This window comes from Fundulus heteroclitus, chromosome 10, assembly GCF_011125445.2.
Source record: "Fundulus heteroclitus isolate FHET01 chromosome 10, MU-UCD_Fhet_4.1, whole genome shotgun sequence".
Lineage (NCBI taxonomy): Eukaryota > Metazoa > Chordata > Actinopteri > Cyprinodontiformes > Fundulidae > Fundulus > Fundulus heteroclitus.
In genome coordinates this window covers 4,581,448-4,599,155 of record NC_046370.1, presented here as the reverse complement: position 1 = coordinate 4,599,155, position 17,708 = coordinate 4,581,448, and the positions used below count along the sequence as shown (strand labels likewise).

Below are 17,708 nucleotides of genomic sequence, written 5' to 3'. Positions count from 1 at the left end.
AAAAAAACTGCAATCAACAGCTGGGATGGAAACAACTTACTGAGCTCGATGGAGCAGTGATGGTTATAGAGTCCAACAGCGGCTGGTGGTCCCTATCTCCAACGGTCATTGGGCGAGAGACTGGGCACACCCTGGAGAGGTAACCCGTCTGTCACAGGGCAACACAGAGATTCACAGGACAAACACCTGTACACACACATGCCCTCTAAGGACAATTTAAAGAGACTCATTAACCCAATAATCATGTTTTTGGAAAGTGTGAGGACATGCAAGCTCCTTGCAAGAGGACACCAGGCCTGGATTCGAACCCAGGACCTTCTTGCTGCAATGCAACAGTGCTACCAACTTTTCCACCATGCAGCTCTTATTGATTAATCAAAATGATGAATTCATTTCTTATTATTATTCATAATCATCTCCTCTTTCTCAGAAAACCTATTATGCCATGTCATGCATTTTGTGTTCAAACTTTTTGTGTAAATAATCACATTTTTTTTTTTTTTCAATTCTGTAAATTTCACACTGGACTGTTACCATTTAGCTGTGTTTCCACCTGCATTTTGTTTAATGTTGCAGGTTTTAAGCTTAAATGAGATTTTGATTTGCCACCAACTCTTTTATTGATAAGCAAACTCTTATCATGTGAATGCTTTTAAAAACACTCCTCCAGTCCTACATCTTCAGATCCCCTGATGCTTACACACCCTCTGCTATTGTACAACCTGGTTATATCTGACAATGGACACACGGCTCCAACAGAGCTGTCGTGCACATCTTATAACAAACAAGCTGAGCCTTCTGGTCGAGCACCGAACAGGCAATTTGGACTCTCGGTGCAGTCTCTCGGCTGTGCTGTTTCACGGATTGAGGAGTGAAATTTCACGATCTGCTTGCACTGTTTGCTCTGTGGCAGTAGGGACTCGCTTAGGACTGCAGGGCTAACTTGTTGTGTGTACAGTCATCATTCATACTTTAATCAAGAGTCACCTGAACCGGGGGTCAGGAGATAATGTAGATAATTAACACTGTTCATTAGAGAGTTGACTGGCTCCCTTTAGGTTCATTGTATGTGTGATGTCTACAGGGCTCTACCTTATTAACCTCTCTGCTTTGGGCGTAATAATGTGAAAACTGTGAAATACCGTGCAGGTTATCTAAAAATTATTCCATTAGATAATTACTTGACTGAAGTAGGTAAATGCCCGAGAATAAAAACACAAAGCTCTCAGCTTTTGAATTCAACTTATGATAAAAGACATTCATTTTCCTTGTTAGCACATATACCAATGATTTTTAATGAGGAAAATGTGAGGAATGGCATGTAGACTTATTAAAAAAAACGCCTGGGTTGGAGACCCCAGGGCCGCTGCTGGCCCCGCAGTGAAGGACAACCTGTGACGAATGTCCCTTTAAGAGCTGTCGAGCTGTCATGGCGGCCAAGGCCATGTGTTCTTAAACTCTGCTTACGAGCAGCGCTTGCCACCTTTAACCTGATCAGACACTATTTTGTTTGTGTCATGTCAAGGCCAAAGGGTTTCCCAGGGCTTTCTGTCTTGATGACCATGAGAGACACACATATTGGTGGGGTTTGTGATACACAACAACAATACTCTTTTAATGCTCACATAATACTATACGTGTTGAACTATACGATTTGGATTTATTCACTGTCCCTGACACCATCTTTAGTTTGCAAAATCATCTATACTGTTAAAAGTGCCATTTTATATCTATCTATCTATCTATCTATCTATCTATCTATCTATCTATCTATCTATCTATCTATCTATCTATCTATCTATCTATCTATCTATCTATCTATCTATCTATCTATCTATCTATCTATCTATCTATATACACATACTCTTTTTCTCTTTTTTGTAAAGCGAACACATTACAAGTTTTACCTTCTGTCTGTCTGTCACTGTAATTAAAATATACTGATGTAGTATTTTATAGTGGGGTGAGAAACTGTCTCCCTTATAACTAGTGACATGTAATAAATTTTTTTTGTGTTGTATAAATCTAAACCATGTAATAAAATGAAACCGTTTGCCTTGTCTTAGAAATTCCTAATAAGGCATTCATTAAATGCAGTTGGGTTGGAGCAGGACAAAAAACACGGCAAGACATTGGGTCTCGAGGACCAGAGTGTGTGTCCACCGCCTCGTTGTATATCTTTCATTGTCCACCACATTTCTTTATACAACAGAATGCATGACAAGGTTAGAAACAGTGTGACAGCAAACTTGAGCAATCTATGTGATTCCATGTTCAGCAATATCTATCCACAAGCCTTCATTCAGTCTCTGTGGTGACCAGTTGTTTTGGCTGAGTTGTTTTAGACTGCAATACTTCCATAACTGCTTCACGGTTTTAACTCTATTCACCCACCGCATTAGTATTTAAATTTCACATCTGATCCATCGCCTTCTTGCTGGAAAGAAGAGTGTTGACTGCCAGCATCAGTTTTACATCTAGTTGAAATCAGACAGTGCTATAAAAGTGGCCAAAACAAAACCTAGCAGTGTTTTACTGGGATGTACATGCTCTATGTGTGCTTGCAGCTGTAAAGCATCCATCCTGTTATCCATGGGGGTGGACTTTTGCAGAAAAAAAAAAAAAACATTTGTGTGGTTGCTTTGCAGAGGTCAGCTTTAAGTTATGCTCAACTAATTGCTCTGGTACTCAGCCTCGGTCTTCGAGCGCACTGCCTTCCATGCATCCCACTCAGTGACGGAGGTTTTCCTTTGTAACACACCGTCTTCCATGCATCATCAAGGTTATCCTCATTTTCATCAAAAGCCACCTAAAAGAAAAAAAACAATCATTGTGACACATAGAGACAATGATGCACTTATTTTTCCAATAGTAATGAAAAAAACACACATTTCTCTTCAAACAACAGAGGCCTTCAGGAAAGTCTTATTAACATTTTTAGAAGACTATGCCAGCAGGGCTAAAGTCTAGAAATTTTAATTAAGATCGTGACCCTTTTCTCATACTTACTCAAGTAGATGCAATGCCAGAACCTGATGAAATAGAAAGTGTCCTACCGGACTGGAACCCTGCTCTTCACAATAAAAGTCCCTTTATCGTGTAAATAATTATCTGTGACATTACTGTGTCTGATGTAATGATACAAAAAATGTATTAATCTTTAAAAAGTGAAGTTCAGTTAGTGGCTGCATTCTTTATAGTGTGTGGTAACAGTTGTATTATAGTTGAACTGTTGAAATGTTGGCTTTTCATAAACTTGGTTTTTGGCAGGATGAATAAAGCAGTATACCATACAGATTTAGACTCTTGATGCAATATGAAATAAGAAATGCATGTAAATATTTGTTTTTGTGACAATTTTTAAATACAGGTCCTAGAATGTAATTACAGTTTTCTAAAACCTGCTGCACAGGTTAAAGTTCTACTTCAAAAAGCAAAGGGGGAAAAAAAAAACAAATCCCAGTCATTTCCAAGCCCTTGTGAAAGACAGTACAGCCTGAGCTTGTTTATTCTCCATACTCACTGCATTTTGTATTTCTCTGAAAATGGTTCTGTCCAAAAAGCAGCAGTGCATGATGGGTAACCAATCAGCAGGCTCTCTTAGGATTTTCCCTGTACGTATTGAGGCGCTCTTTGATGTGAGCTGCAGTAAACACAGCCGGTTCTCTCCCAACCACCGTCTCTGGAGGGATGAGGCTCAGCACAGGAACACTAATGAGCACATTAGAAGGAAGCCATAGAAGGAAAACTGCTACAGTTGTAAATGGGATTGTCTTCTGTGTTGTCTATGGCAAGAATACTCTGGCTTCAGTGTGCAGTTGTGCTGACACATTCTCGTTTTTACTTAATTGTATGTAAATGAGGAATTGTGTATGGATTCTGCTGAACATGGGAACCAAGGAGGTTGGATTACATAAGCTTTGTCATGAAATACATTTTAGAAATCTATAACACTGTAATTTAAGAGTTGATTTGAACATAAAAGGTGTAAATATGATTACAGCTTTGAGTTCCAGTTAACAATAATCAAGCAGGGAAGCTAAAAAGTACAAGAAACTGAGATTGCATATTCCACAGACAATTGCAGGAGAGAATCATTACAAATGGAGCACTCACTCCTTATTTTATCTAAGAAAATTACAGCCCATAAATGTCAGGTTATACAGAAGACAAAAGCGGACTGGATTTTAAAACTTACTAAAAAACACCCGTTAATAAAGACTGATGAGCTATTAGTAAGAAATTCAATAAATGGGAGCCAATATATAACTGTAGAACTAAAAGTGAAATTAAATGGCAGCAAAATAGAAATGATCTTCTAAGGTGCCATCTTCCATACAGAAGACCTGAGTTTGGATTTAATTTAGTCTGCAGGCTGGTTGGTGCATATTTTGCAAGGTAACATATGCACCAATAGGGCTAGCTTGTTGATAACAGCAGAGTGCTTACCGCAAAAATGATGTCTGCACATTTTCAAAGGTTGATCAGGGAATGGACCGTCAGCCGTTGAAAGGATGCAAACTCTTGGATTTTGTGTTCATGCTTTTTTACTAAGAAACAATGCTTGTTATTTACTGGTATTTGATGAATTGCAAAGTTTTACAACTGAACAAGATTGTGCTTCTCTTCTCCAAAGGATATTGATAGAGAGTCATCATAGAGATGTTGGAGAAGAAATAGCCTGTGAAAAATGAGCAGAACTTGTCACTTTTCTTGATGCACAATCAGTACAGAAAGTTGCCCGAAAAAATCCATTTGCTTATTTGGTCAGCAAAGTCTCTGCACCAGCCTGTGCACAGTCTCCTTGATAACCAGCGGTGCTACTGGCATTTGGCTGCTTTTATTCTCCACAACATCCATATTTAATCAGCTTTTAAATCAGACATGAACCAAAGTATGAGAATGTGTGGCTGCAGACACATTGCTCCCAGCTGGATTCAAGCATGTTTATATGAAGACATTAAGAACAAAAACACAACTGTTTCCCTTATACGTGGCTTTACACACTATGTGCTCACTTTAAGCTCCCTCAGAAGTGTGCTTATTAGCCCTACATTAGAGTTAGTTAGCTTTTTATTTACCTTGTAAATGCCTGATCCCAACATATTTCTCAGATTAACATTAAAGGCAGCGAAAGTACCACTAGTGTTACTACTACAGTTTAAGAACCATATGTCCATCCTGATATCCATAGGATGAACATTAACAAACCATTTGGCAAAAGGAGTAATGTAAGTGTCTCCTGAAACCAGCTAAATGTTCACATCTCCACCCAGTTTCACTGTGGCTTTGATAAGATCTGTTTGTGTTGAAGAAAACAAGCCCAGGGCATGATGCGGCTACAACCATGTTCCACTATGAGGATTGTGTGTTTAGGGCAGGGATCCTCAACTCCACTCCTCAAGGTCCGGTGTCCTGCAGGCATTATGTGTCCCTGGTCCTACACACCTGAGTCAATTAATCAGGTCATTAGCAGGACTCTGGAGATCCTGACTGCATACCGAGGGGGTAATTCAGCCGATTGATTAATGTGTGTGCATCTCTCAAAGTCTTAGAGCAGGAGTCACCAACCTTTTTGAAACTGAGAGCCACTTTGGTACTGTGTCATACAAAGGGCTACCAGTACTGACCTTTGAACTAGAAGAGTCAGAGCTCATCTTAACGTTATGTAAAATAAACAATGTTTCATGCTTTTTTTAGATAAATGTAATTTGTGATTACAAAGGAAGAGCAACAGCATAAAATAAAATGTTAGATGCAGCGCGCCGGATGGTTGTGCTATTTCTAGAACAGGCTCGAGGGCCCAACATGTGGTCCTTGAGGGCAACCTGGTGCCGGCGGGCACAATGTTGGTGACCCCTGTCTTAGATTGACCCAACCAGAGCCCTAGCTTAAATCCGGTGACAAAAATCAGTGGAGGGAGCTAAAGATTAGAGTGATGCCCCAGAGCCCCAACCTCAGACTTGGAGCTCATTACCAAAGACAAAGTTTCTAAATACCAGTGGAAACATGCAAAAACGATAACCTATAATAAATTGTTGTTTTCGTAGATCAATAGAGGCTGCTGCAAATGTGAATGTGCAGACATCCTTCAAACGACAACCTAATGTTGTGTGCTGTAGTGCAAGGGGATGTCCTCCGACATCGAGCACAGTACAGTTTTCTAATGGAGAGGTGATAAAAAAAGTGGATCGCTCCTTCCACATCTTTGAGGTGTGAGGCTTCACTTTGTAATCTGTGCTTGCAAAAGCTTTCCTTGACACCTGCTTATTTTACTTGAGAGAACTGCTAAACCCTGGGTTGTCTTTTTTTTTTTGTTTGTTTTGTTTTAGCAGAGCAGCTGAAAAGGACTGAAGGGCCAAAATGAAATGATGCTTAACAATCCCTGCTAGACAGACTTTGTGAGTTGACTTTTTCTTGAGAATCAACAACCGCAGCCATGAGGAACCTTTTGAAACATGCTGCACAGCAAGGAATTACATGTGACTGCAGAAACAGACCTATTTTTGGAGCACTTTGATTGGCTGTACAGGTGCACCTGGGAGGAACGTGGGACTGTTATGTTGTTATTCATATGCGTCTGCATAAAGTAAGTGTTTCAGTATAAAAATACAACAATTAATAGCTTAAATTGTACAATATACTGAGAACAGCTGAAAAGAACACTGCCCCAAAAAGTGATCTACAAGTATCTTTTGATTCTCCAGCCCCCTGCTTGTAGATTTCCTGAAAATGACTAAGGGAATCAGCAATCTGGATTTTCTTTGTGCACTGGGGAAAGTGAGGGACGTGAAAATGATTTCAAAGAGTTGGGGATGAATCACTTTCCCACCGCAGCTGCCATTTATTTACACTTTTTTCACCATTTCTTCTACACATTATGTTTCATACAGTTTGCTTGAGGCCAGCATTGTAAGGACTTTATTTAAAAAAAGCATATTGCAATTTAGTAAGAGGTACATCTTAATAATACCTGAGAGCAGATAAGATTAATTTAGAGCTTGGTATCATTCTTGGCTTTCCATAGCAGACAAATATGGAAAAGGTATTAATTCTGGATTTATCAGGAAATTTCAGCTCCAAAGATCTCAAATGAAAAACAAATTTTCAAAAAACATGTAATTGCTGCACAATATGTAATTGCCCTGTTTCTGATGGTAGCCTGTTGAAAGAATCCTTCATTCTGACATTGCTCCAGTTTGACAGGTGCTCATTCAAATGTGCCGGAGCAGCGCTTGTTATGCTGCAGATTTTTCTATTTTTTTTGCACCATTTCGTTGCTGTCACAGTGATGAAATGGAAACCCATAACAAATTGACAGGTGGTATTGCCCAAGGACAAACATATCTAAAGATGACTGGACTGGATACGGCCAACAGTGCTAAAAGAGGGGAGGTAATCCTTGAAGGTGTCGGCAGGTTGTGTGTTTTTTTTTGTTGTTTTTTGACGATTTTTTTTAAAAAGCCATTCTGTCCACGCTGTCTGTTTGCAGACCTTGACAAAAAACAGCAGAACTTTTATTTCAGAGAATTACAGGCGGACGTTTTTTCTTCTGTTTTGCAAGAGTCGGCAGGGGTGCATATTATGTGTTGATTTACTTTTACTGGATTTAAAAAAGTGAGTTAAGTTACCTGCCGTTTATTAGGCTACAACATAAAAAACGAAACTAGAGCGTTCCAGAACGGCACTGCAAGGGTGCTAGGAGGCAGAATTGGCTGCCAAGGTGGTTGTATCATTAATAGCACGTATGGGGGTCCTGATCAAATTATGAGTTTCAAAGCACAAAGCAGGAAAAAAATGGAAGCAGAAAACAGTCTGGAAAGTTTAAATTGTAAAAATCCAGTAGAAAAACCACTTGAAAGCACACTGTTATGAAAAAAAAGATTAAGAAAAATGCATATTATAAGCCCAAACTACGTTTTAAAATCACATATTTCAATTCTACAGGTTTTATATCATTGTTATATTTATATTTGAAGGATGGGGTGGATGGTGGGGAGAAGGAGGCAGCTTGGAAACGTCAACAATCCATCACAGGGCCAACATGGAGTCATCTGTGATAAACAATCATACACACACACACACACACACACACACACACACACACACACACACACACACACACACACACACACACACACACACACACACACACACACACGCACGCACAATTTGGAAGCTTCAATTAACCTAACATGGATGTTTTTTGGGCTGTGGGAGGAAACCAGAGTAACCAGAGAGCATCCTGGGAAAACCCACACATAAACTTGAAGAGCAAGAACACACAAAACACTACAGCTGAAACTTGAAAGCACAAGGATCTTGTAGGGACGAAACCGTGCAAGCAGCAACTCGACTGTTCCGTTCTTTTGTGTTTGCTATCCGAGGCATTTTTCACTGAAGCCGACAACGATCGCTCAACAGTTTGGTTGATTTTGTTGGGACCTTGTTTAGATCCCAAGTTGACTGTTTTGTTCAGTGCCAAAACCAAGCTAATTATGACCTGGAAAAAGGACGATACTTTTTCAACATAGCATACTATTTTTACCTAAAGATCCCAAGTTACACTTCCTGTTAAACAGAAGGACACCACCTGAATTCAACAAAATAGGTAAGAGAATCCCAATAGATAATAATAGCATGGATGATTATGTTTCAGCTAGCAAGCAGTTATTTAACCCTAGCTGCTGCTGTGAGCAGCTTCTTATTCTTGAAACAGTCATTTTGAATGACTGGGACCAGTGATCACTGAAACATCAAAGCTTAGACAAAACACAAGAGCAGAACTCATGGCTCTATTCACCAGTAGATTTGCCCTGTTCCATCAAGGTGAGTGATGCATCAGGGTGAGAAGAAAGGCCCACCGGTCATGCCTACTGTTCACAGGGCTTTATAGGGCTCAAACCCTGGTGGTTCAAGAACTCATCATTTTCACTCATGGATTGACCAACACAGAGTCCAGAACTTAGCCCACCTTAGAGTGTTTCTGAAGCGATGGAGATAAACTTCTCCAGGGTTCTGACTCCTCCTTCATCTCTCTAAAATCTTGGTGGAAAATGAACACGAGTGTAGATGCTGGGAAATAGCAATTCCACAGTGAATCCACGTTGTAACAAAAGCGAAATGGAGTTTGAAGAAATATTAGATAGTGGGAAATGTTTGTAGTGGTAGTGTAATTGTATGCAAAAATGTGTTTTGCTTTGGATTTTGAACCCAGTTTCATTATTCGGTAAAAAAATAAAATATATTTTATAACCATTACCACCTTCTAGTTCTTGGAACCTGCTGGTTATGTTGCTGTCGTGTCCATTTGTAATGTTTCACACCATGTGATCGCTGTTGAGCAAGGCTTCCAAACATGCAAAATAACCTTTAAAAAATTATTCATAACAGCTCTGCATTTCTCAGTTTTGAGAAACTGTCATATTCTTTGAGACAAATAAAAGCTAAAAATGCTGCTTCTACTACTTGCAAAAAAAAAAAAAAACAAACCCATGGAGCTATCACATGTCGGCAGAGAATCCGAGAGTGCTGTGTTATCAGTGTCCATGACCTTGTTCCAAGCTCTCTCTTCCTGCTCTGTCGACAACATGCGACACACGAACGGTTGCTGCACTTTTAGCACTTTCCATTGAGGCTGTAATTGAGTAATGAAAGATCAGTGATTACAGGAGGGTTTTTTTCTGAAGCTTTGCGGTTCAATTTAGAAAGGGCGGCCTGTTTGTAAAGTTATTTTAGGGTGATTTAGATGCTCCTCTTCGCGACCTTGGCTGCGGTAGACTCTCAACTCTGACTGAACATTGAGATGGTCGTTTCTGAATATCTCTCATGGTGTTTCCCTCATGCACAACTAGTCACCGCTGCTTTTTGAAGGATGGATGAGTGAAGAGGAGAGTGAAGGCCGTGACAATTATTGTGAGGGACGAGCTCCCCACTGGGGCCATTGTGCTCTATTTTCTATTAATAAAGTTGGGTCTTGGAATAGCTAACCTTTTGAACGTGGAACTGAGGGATAAGGAAGGGGATTGTGCAATTTATATTACAATGGTAAGAGAGTGAAGGCAAAGTTGTTGTTTTTTGTATTATTGCCACAAGGTGGAGACTAAAAAAAAACACATGTGGGAGATAAACATGGTACCTTACAATGCTGGTTAATGCATTTTTATGCATTTTGTTGTTTGGCTTCTGACATTGTTGCAGCAATGTCAGAAGCCATATCTATCTATCTATCTATCTATCTATCTATCTATCTAGTGTTCTTCCTATTTCTGTCCTTTGTTTCCTTTCTTTATGCCCTTTCCCCTTCTTTACTTTCTCAGTATGGGCTATTGTCATTTCTTTCTTGTGTCCCAACTTTTTTTTCCTTTCTTGCATTCTTTTCTATCTTGTATCGTTGATGTACTTCTCTTCCTTGTGTCTTTCCTCGCTTCCTTTTTGTAGTCTCCCTCTTTTTTGGGCTCTTCTTTCCTTTCTTCCTTTCGTCCTTCTTGCAGCTCTTCCTTGATTTTTGTCCTTGATTACTTGTGTCCCCCTGTTCTTATTTTCGTGTGTCTTCTCTTTTTGTTTTGCTTGTTTCATAGAAACTGTAGAAATATCAGTTGTAAACTATTGAAAAAAAAAACAATGTATTTATTATTTTAAAAATGGTTGAACTATGGAACTATGAGTCTTGAAAAGTCAGGAATTTTGTAACTGTAAAATGTTCAGGAACCCTAATTTTTTATCTTTTAGAGATTTAACTTTGTCAGAGTGCTGTTGCAGTTGGCCCCAAGAGCAGCATATATATCTCTTTCTGTGTTGCCTCTGATCTCTCATCATCTCTGGGGTCTTACATCAAGAAGCCCTGGATTTATAGATCAATAGCCATAAACAAAACATAGATTGAGCTGGGCGCCAAAGACAAAACAAACAGATTTTTACACTTTTCCCTCCCTCCCTCCTCATGCCTTCGGTCACGAAAGTCTCAGCTGTAATAAAAAAAAAAAAAACAGGGCCCTTTTTCCAGCGAGAGAGCAATACAAAGCAGATCAGGCATGAAATATGTGGCAGATTCACACAAAATGAAAGACAATTACCAGAATATGACTTGTGAATAAAAGTGTGTTTAGAAAGGTGTGACAGGGCACGCAAAATAAATGGATGAACAGAGAATTTGTGTGTAATCCAATTGTATTGGCGTGGCATTGGGCATAATACCAGTCAATCCCATTTTCGACGCTTGGTTATGTGGTGCAAAAGTGCTAAAGAGTGATAATTTTGGTGCATCTGTGCACGTGTGTGTCTGGGTATGCATGAGTGTCCCTTTGTAGGTTTTTTTTTTTTTTAATTCACACTCATTAGTGTGCAGTCTCACACAGAATATTTATGTTGCTCTGATAACTTGGCTGACAGCTGTGCATATTTCACTGGGTGGAGAACCCTGCATTGCAGTGCTTGCTCATGGCAACCGTGCTCTTCATGTGGAAACGGCTTAGGGTCAGGCTGGAAGCGGGGAATTACAGACATGTCAACGTGCCTGTCCTTTGTCTGCCCCTGCGCTTGGAGGGGTGCAACCCGAAGCATTGTCCAGATTTCTGTTTGAAATGGAGCATTCAAAGAGAAAGCACACCAGGAATAAATATTGTATGTGCACTTATTTACAAAAAAAAAAAAAAAAAACTCAGCAGACACAACAGAAGAATATAAAACAGAAGAATATAAAACAATTTAGAGCATTTTCCTTTCTATCTTTTTAATCAAGTACACAAAAACAGTTGAGAATGCTTTTGTTAAACTGCAAAAACCAAACTAAAAGTAGGTAATATTTTCTTGAAATTAATGTTTTTCCTTGATTTGAGCAGGTATACAAGATGGTCTGTCAATGGGATTTTGTATTCTCTGTATTTTGACCTCTAAACTAAGATAATTAGATATACTCTACTTGAAATAAAATTAAGGAGATGAGTTAATCCTATTTTAAATGCAAAGATCTTATTCCATGGGCAGATTACCTTATTTGCCTGCTCAAATCATGGACAAACATACCGTTTCAAGAAAATTTTACTTATTTTAAATTTCATTTTTGCAGTGTGACTGGTTCTCACTAAATAAAATGATCCCCATGCTTTCTATGTTGAGCCCACTGAGTTTCATGAATCAGAAGCAAATAAATGTCCTCCTCAGTCTGAAGACGGTGGGTGTTTCTGTGCACCAGAAGAAATGCTATGTAGTGATTTGTTAAATAAATGTAAAACAAATGAAAACATGCTTCTCTGCTATTAGCTACGATTTTAAACGTACAGGAAGGAAATGAAAAACCACGGTCACTCTCCAATTCTAATCTTTTCTCTCTCGCTCCGTCTGTCTCTTCAGCACTTGCCCCAACACTTCCAAGTGTACGTTCAGAGGTCTTTAAGCCGTGTGTGGAGGATAAGGACCTTGCCTTCTGCCTGAATGAAGGAGAATGCTCCATCATTGAAACCGTGGCTGGGGTTCACAGACACTGCAGGTAAGTGGGATTTGTGTTTTCATGTTGACGAATGAGAACGGGGGGGACATTTTCATTCCATTAGCACCCTTCTTTTGTCCTCTGTTTCATAAAACTGGCGATGCACCATTTAGATGTTTCCGGCAGATTTCCAGTGTTTGGGACATTTTGACCTGTCAGAACTGATTTTGGATGATTCTGATTTCTCAAACATCAGTTAAAAGTAGGAATTGATCATTACTGCATGGTTTATCTTTATCCGGGGAAATATATTTAGTTTTGTTTTTTTTTCATTTTAAGTTTATTTTAATTCAGAAATAACTTTAAGATTACACATATACACAACAATGCACATGCTTCCAAATCAATGCATCTTGAATAAAATGGAGCAGAGAGAAGAGCAATCTTATGATAAGTGCCTGTTAATTCATTCTAGAACAACTCTACATCAATTCTGTTAATGTTTTTGGAGTATTTACAGTCATCGTTTTCAGTTATTCGCATTTACTGTAATTACATTTTACAATTTTTAAAAAATATCCAAGAGGTAATGTCTGAATATTGCATAAATATTGCAATAAAAGTTGTTATCCATCTGATTGATGGTGTTTGACCCCAAAAACCTGCAGTATGGTAAATATATTTAATGTAGATGTTTGAACTAATTATCCAAGGTACTGGCTATCATTGATTGTATGAGTGTGTTAATAACCTCAAATATTTTAGAAAATGTGGTCAAATGCAACTACTACATGCTGTTTAGTGATACAAATATGGTATTTATTAGAACTGGTGTAACATATATAATTATACTAGATTATATTTTTAGAGTAGGATTTGTGTCTGTTGGACTGTGTATGCCTGTGTATTGACAAAACAAATTTGAAATACCTTATGTCATAACTATTAATATTATGGAGACATTTTTTTATGTTTTTCTCAACATTTTACTTTTCAAATGAGTTGCGAAATGAATAGAAAATATAGTCAAGACATTGACAAGGTCAGAAATATTGATTTTTTCCCTACAAAAATAGTTCTGTCCTTGCAGCAATTACTGACTTTTGGCATCTAACTGTTTATTTGTTGTGGTAATGTGAGGACATTTTCCCCCCGTGCTTCCTGAAGCACCTCCCACAAGTTGGATTTGCTTGGTGGACACTTCTGACGCACCGTACCTTCAAGCTGCTCCCACAACAGCTGGAGAGGGATACAATCTGGTGCCTGCGCTGGCCACTCCATTACAGACAGAAAACCACAATGATAATGTCTAGACTGCATTTCTGATTCATTTATTGTTATTTTAATTGAAGAAAGTTGTGCTTTTCATAAAAAATATAGGGACATTTCTGACTGAATCCAAGTGTAAGTCCATATTCCTAAACTCCTAACAGGAAAAAAATGTGTGTGACTTGCTTCACAGTTAATCCAGCTAATAAAGCTGCTCATTTTGTGCATATACCTCAAAGAATGTGCATCTTGCACTTTTTTTTATAACGAATCAAGCATGTTCCATCAGAGACAGAGGCTGAAAGCTTAAAACAGAGCAGTGTATTCTGTTCAGCCTTACTTTTACCTGCTTTAAGGCGTGCTCTCTTTCAGGATGAACGGCCCGCTGACACGACTCAACATGTAGGAAAAATATTTTCTCTCTTGAAGCTTCTTAAACCTTTTGTGGTTGCTTTTATTTTCGTTTTTAAACGCCTCATGTGTACTCAAATTGATAACTATGAATGCTTTTTTTTTAAACAGCAACACATGCTAAAGAGTGTTTTTTATCAGCAGCGTTACATATGGTGTGTTGACTGAAAAAAAATATCAGATTTTTGAGTTTCTGGCCATCTGGTTACCACTCGGTCTCGACAACATTGAAAATCCGCTGAGTAGAGCGAACCTCCAATCTTTTGGTGCAATTTTACTCGGGTCATTTTCATTCAGGAAATTTTGTTTCCTCAGATTTGAATGTTACGTTGCACTAAGATAACAAATCAAACTGGAAATTGTTGCACAAACGCACCTAAAATACTAAGATCCACATTTATCATGTGCCCCATTCTTTAATTTGTGCAACCTAAGGCATAAAGGATTTTTTTATGCAGAAAGCACACTGGGTGCAAATATTATGTACCCCTTGTCCTTGCTTTGATCTGACAAAAGCTTTAATAATGATAGTAATTTTATGAAACGTCTCTCTCCTCGTGTCTTAACCTTGGAATAAACGTTGTCGGATATGACCTCTTGAATCCGTGGTGCATTCTAATTAAATGATTTAAAAAATAGGTCTTGCAAGACCTCTCTTTAATCTTATTTTGTTTTCTTTCTTATTTAGTGTTTGGGACTACTCAAAATAATTGATGACTCCAGTTGATAAAAACTGTTTTTTTTCACCCTTATTTTTTATATTTTTGGGTTTGGGTAAATGCAGCAAACTGTCATCAATGTTTTCAAGAAACAATTACATACTTAATATTTAAACTTCTAGCTATCTATCAGGGCATCTAATTATGTTTTGTTTCTATCTAGAAGAAAAAAAACTGCTTTATCTCTCTTTGAAGAGAAGAGAAAGTGGGTTTTACAGGAGAGAAGGTGGAATGTTTACTCATAGATAAAATAATAGAAGTTGGATAAAATCATTTTATTAAAAGGGCAGACTGGCATCTATATATCTGGCAACCTCAAACCGGAGCGATCCCTTGATGTCACAAACCTTAATTAGCTTCCAGTACTCCGTGGCACAAGGTCAGAGACCAGGTGATGCAAATTCCTGATTCTTCAAACGCTCTCTTAGCAATCTGGGCTTGCCAAAGCCTCTTTGTAGCTCTCTGAAAATAAAAATAATTGAGTCCTACAAAGGAGGAGAAGGCTATGTGGAGATGGAAAAGTGCTTTTAGACAGTTAATAAGGCCGTTAACAGTAATGTTGGCGGTACGATTGAGGTGGAAGCAGATCAGAGTGTAGAAGTCTCAGCCGGCAGAGGAAGAAAACCTTACAAGTGAGGACAGTAAATACGTTTGAAAATAATATTTGGTGCAACTTGTTTTAGCATGATTTACTTCCCATGTGTAAGTTGCCAATAGAGTCCCATTGCTCTTGCTATTCACAGCCTATTAAAACTAGCAAAATATGACTCCTTGCTCGAGAAATTTATCATGGGGGCTAATAATCGCAAATATTAAAGCAAGCCTCTTGACAACAGCCGTGTGGGAAACCAGACACAGTGCAATAATTACCTGCTAAGACGGTTGCCTGTTTGATAAATAGTCCCTCAACTTTTAAAACAACATCATGCAAATTTCAAGCTTCTGTGTTTCTAATGGGCTTTGTGAAAATGTTCTAATTAATTCCAAAACACGGTGCATACGTAGATATCTGCGATGAACAGCATGCTGACACTGTTCTGAACTATTTACCGTGAACATTGTGAAAATGTCGAAGCGCAGCATTTTGACATCTCAAATGTTTAGCCGCTCTTTTTCCTCTTCGAATTTCAGAGAATGTCGAAGATTTATACAGAAATCATAAAAAAATCGATTGTCATCAAGTCTAAACAATAGGCCTGTCCAGAATAAATTACAATGTCCCTTTATCATAACTACACGTTGACATTTTGTCACCTTCAACATCCATTTTCTACCTATAAACAATTTACTTGCTTTTAAACCATATTGAAACTGTTAATCTCATGCGGTAGTTAAGTGTTTATTTTAAGAGTAGCCTATACATTGTCATAAAAATGCTCTCGCTTATAATATATTGGGCTGTAAAGTATTCTCTGACATCTTTCTATCCCACTGTATTCTTTTTTTCCATTGCAATTCCATTGGACTCATTGTTTCTTATACAATATCATGGATGCATGACCTACTAAAACCACTTTTTGTTGCAGCTCTATGTACAGAATATTCCAAGTGGCTTTAAATCCTCATTTATTAAAGTGCAGGAAAAAAGTGGCGTACAAAGTGACCAAACCTGCAAAGGTATAATATGAAGTGCAGTTAAGAAACAGTTATTTGTTTGAGATATTGGCTAGCTCTTGCGTATAGTACTCTAAATTTCAAAGGTGGCGTAGAAACAGCTACTGCCTCAGTTCTTGCTTATGAGTACATGTAATATAAAAAAATATTTAACAGATAAAATCTGAATTTATCGTAAAATGAAGGTTTTGTTTGGAAGGCGGATGAGGCAACGGGGAGTGTCCAAACCTTTTATTTAGGTATGTAGTGGCTGCTTATTTATGCTGCATGTAATTGTATATACTCATAAGGTACAGTGCATTCAAGTAGAAATGCAAAAATACCTAGCTATCCCCTTTTTGATTGTTCGAAGTTTCAAGACCTCCCAAACCGGAACAGACACTATGCAATATGAACAAAATGTTCTGCTTATGGAGAAACTAGAACCTTTTTTTGCTAATGATTGCATAAATTAATGAGTTAAGTTGTTAAAGTTGGGCTGCTTCCATGACTACTCTCTAATTTGTGAATGAGTAGCTCAATTATACAATACTAACATGATGAAGAAAATTACTTTTGTTAGTCAGTATTGGAAAATTCAAAATCATGATATTGCAAATTATAAGCCAACATCTTTCATGCCTTTGAGAGAGAAAAAAAATCCTCGAGGTAAAGTTTAAAGCAGATTGATTTTAGCTGTGTAGTACACACCAGTTCTACTTTAGCTTTTTATTAAACAACACCAAAAGAAGCATTTTACTACTAATGATTAACTAACTAACGATAGAGAAGTAGCATTCAGCTTCTATGCTCCACAAATCTGGAACAAACTTCCAGAAAACTGCGAATCACCTGAAACACTAAGTTCCTTTAAATCAAGACTAAAAGCCCACCTGTATAGAGTTGCTTTTGACCCATAAGAACAGGAGCATCGACCAACATATTTGATCTGTATTGATGTTTTCACTTGATAAAATTTAATATGTACTACACCAGTGGTTCTCAACCGGTGGGGCGCGCCCCCCCGGGGGGGCGCCGACACTCTCCCGGGGGGGCGCGAGTAGGCTACAGGATGGGAGTGGAAAAAAACTGGGGGAAAAAAAATTGCACTTTTTTTTATCACTAAACTACTTTCATAAAAAGTTAAAGTTTTGTATATACATAACTCCTGAATAAAAATTAAAATGTGTTTGGACTGATTTAAAAAAAAAAGTTTTGAACAAATTTGATTGTTTTGTCGATAGTGAGCGCAAATGCAGGTGATAAGCGGTTTTCATCCGGGTTTTTCG

At 38.2% G+C, this 17,708-nt stretch overlaps 1 protein-coding gene across 1 annotated transcript in view; it reads left to right on the top strand.

Annotated features, from left to right (window-relative positions):
* Nucleotides 1–17,708, top strand: part of nrg3b (neuregulin 3b) — a 340,120-nt gene that overhangs the window by 138,413 nt on the left and 183,999 nt on the right. Inside the window, exon 2 of the mRNA XM_021307904.2 lies at nt 12,352–12,487. Coding sequence (XP_021163579.2) covers nt 12,352–12,487 — 136 coding nt within the window. The remainder of the gene's footprint in view (nt 1–12,351; nt 12,488–17,708) is intronic.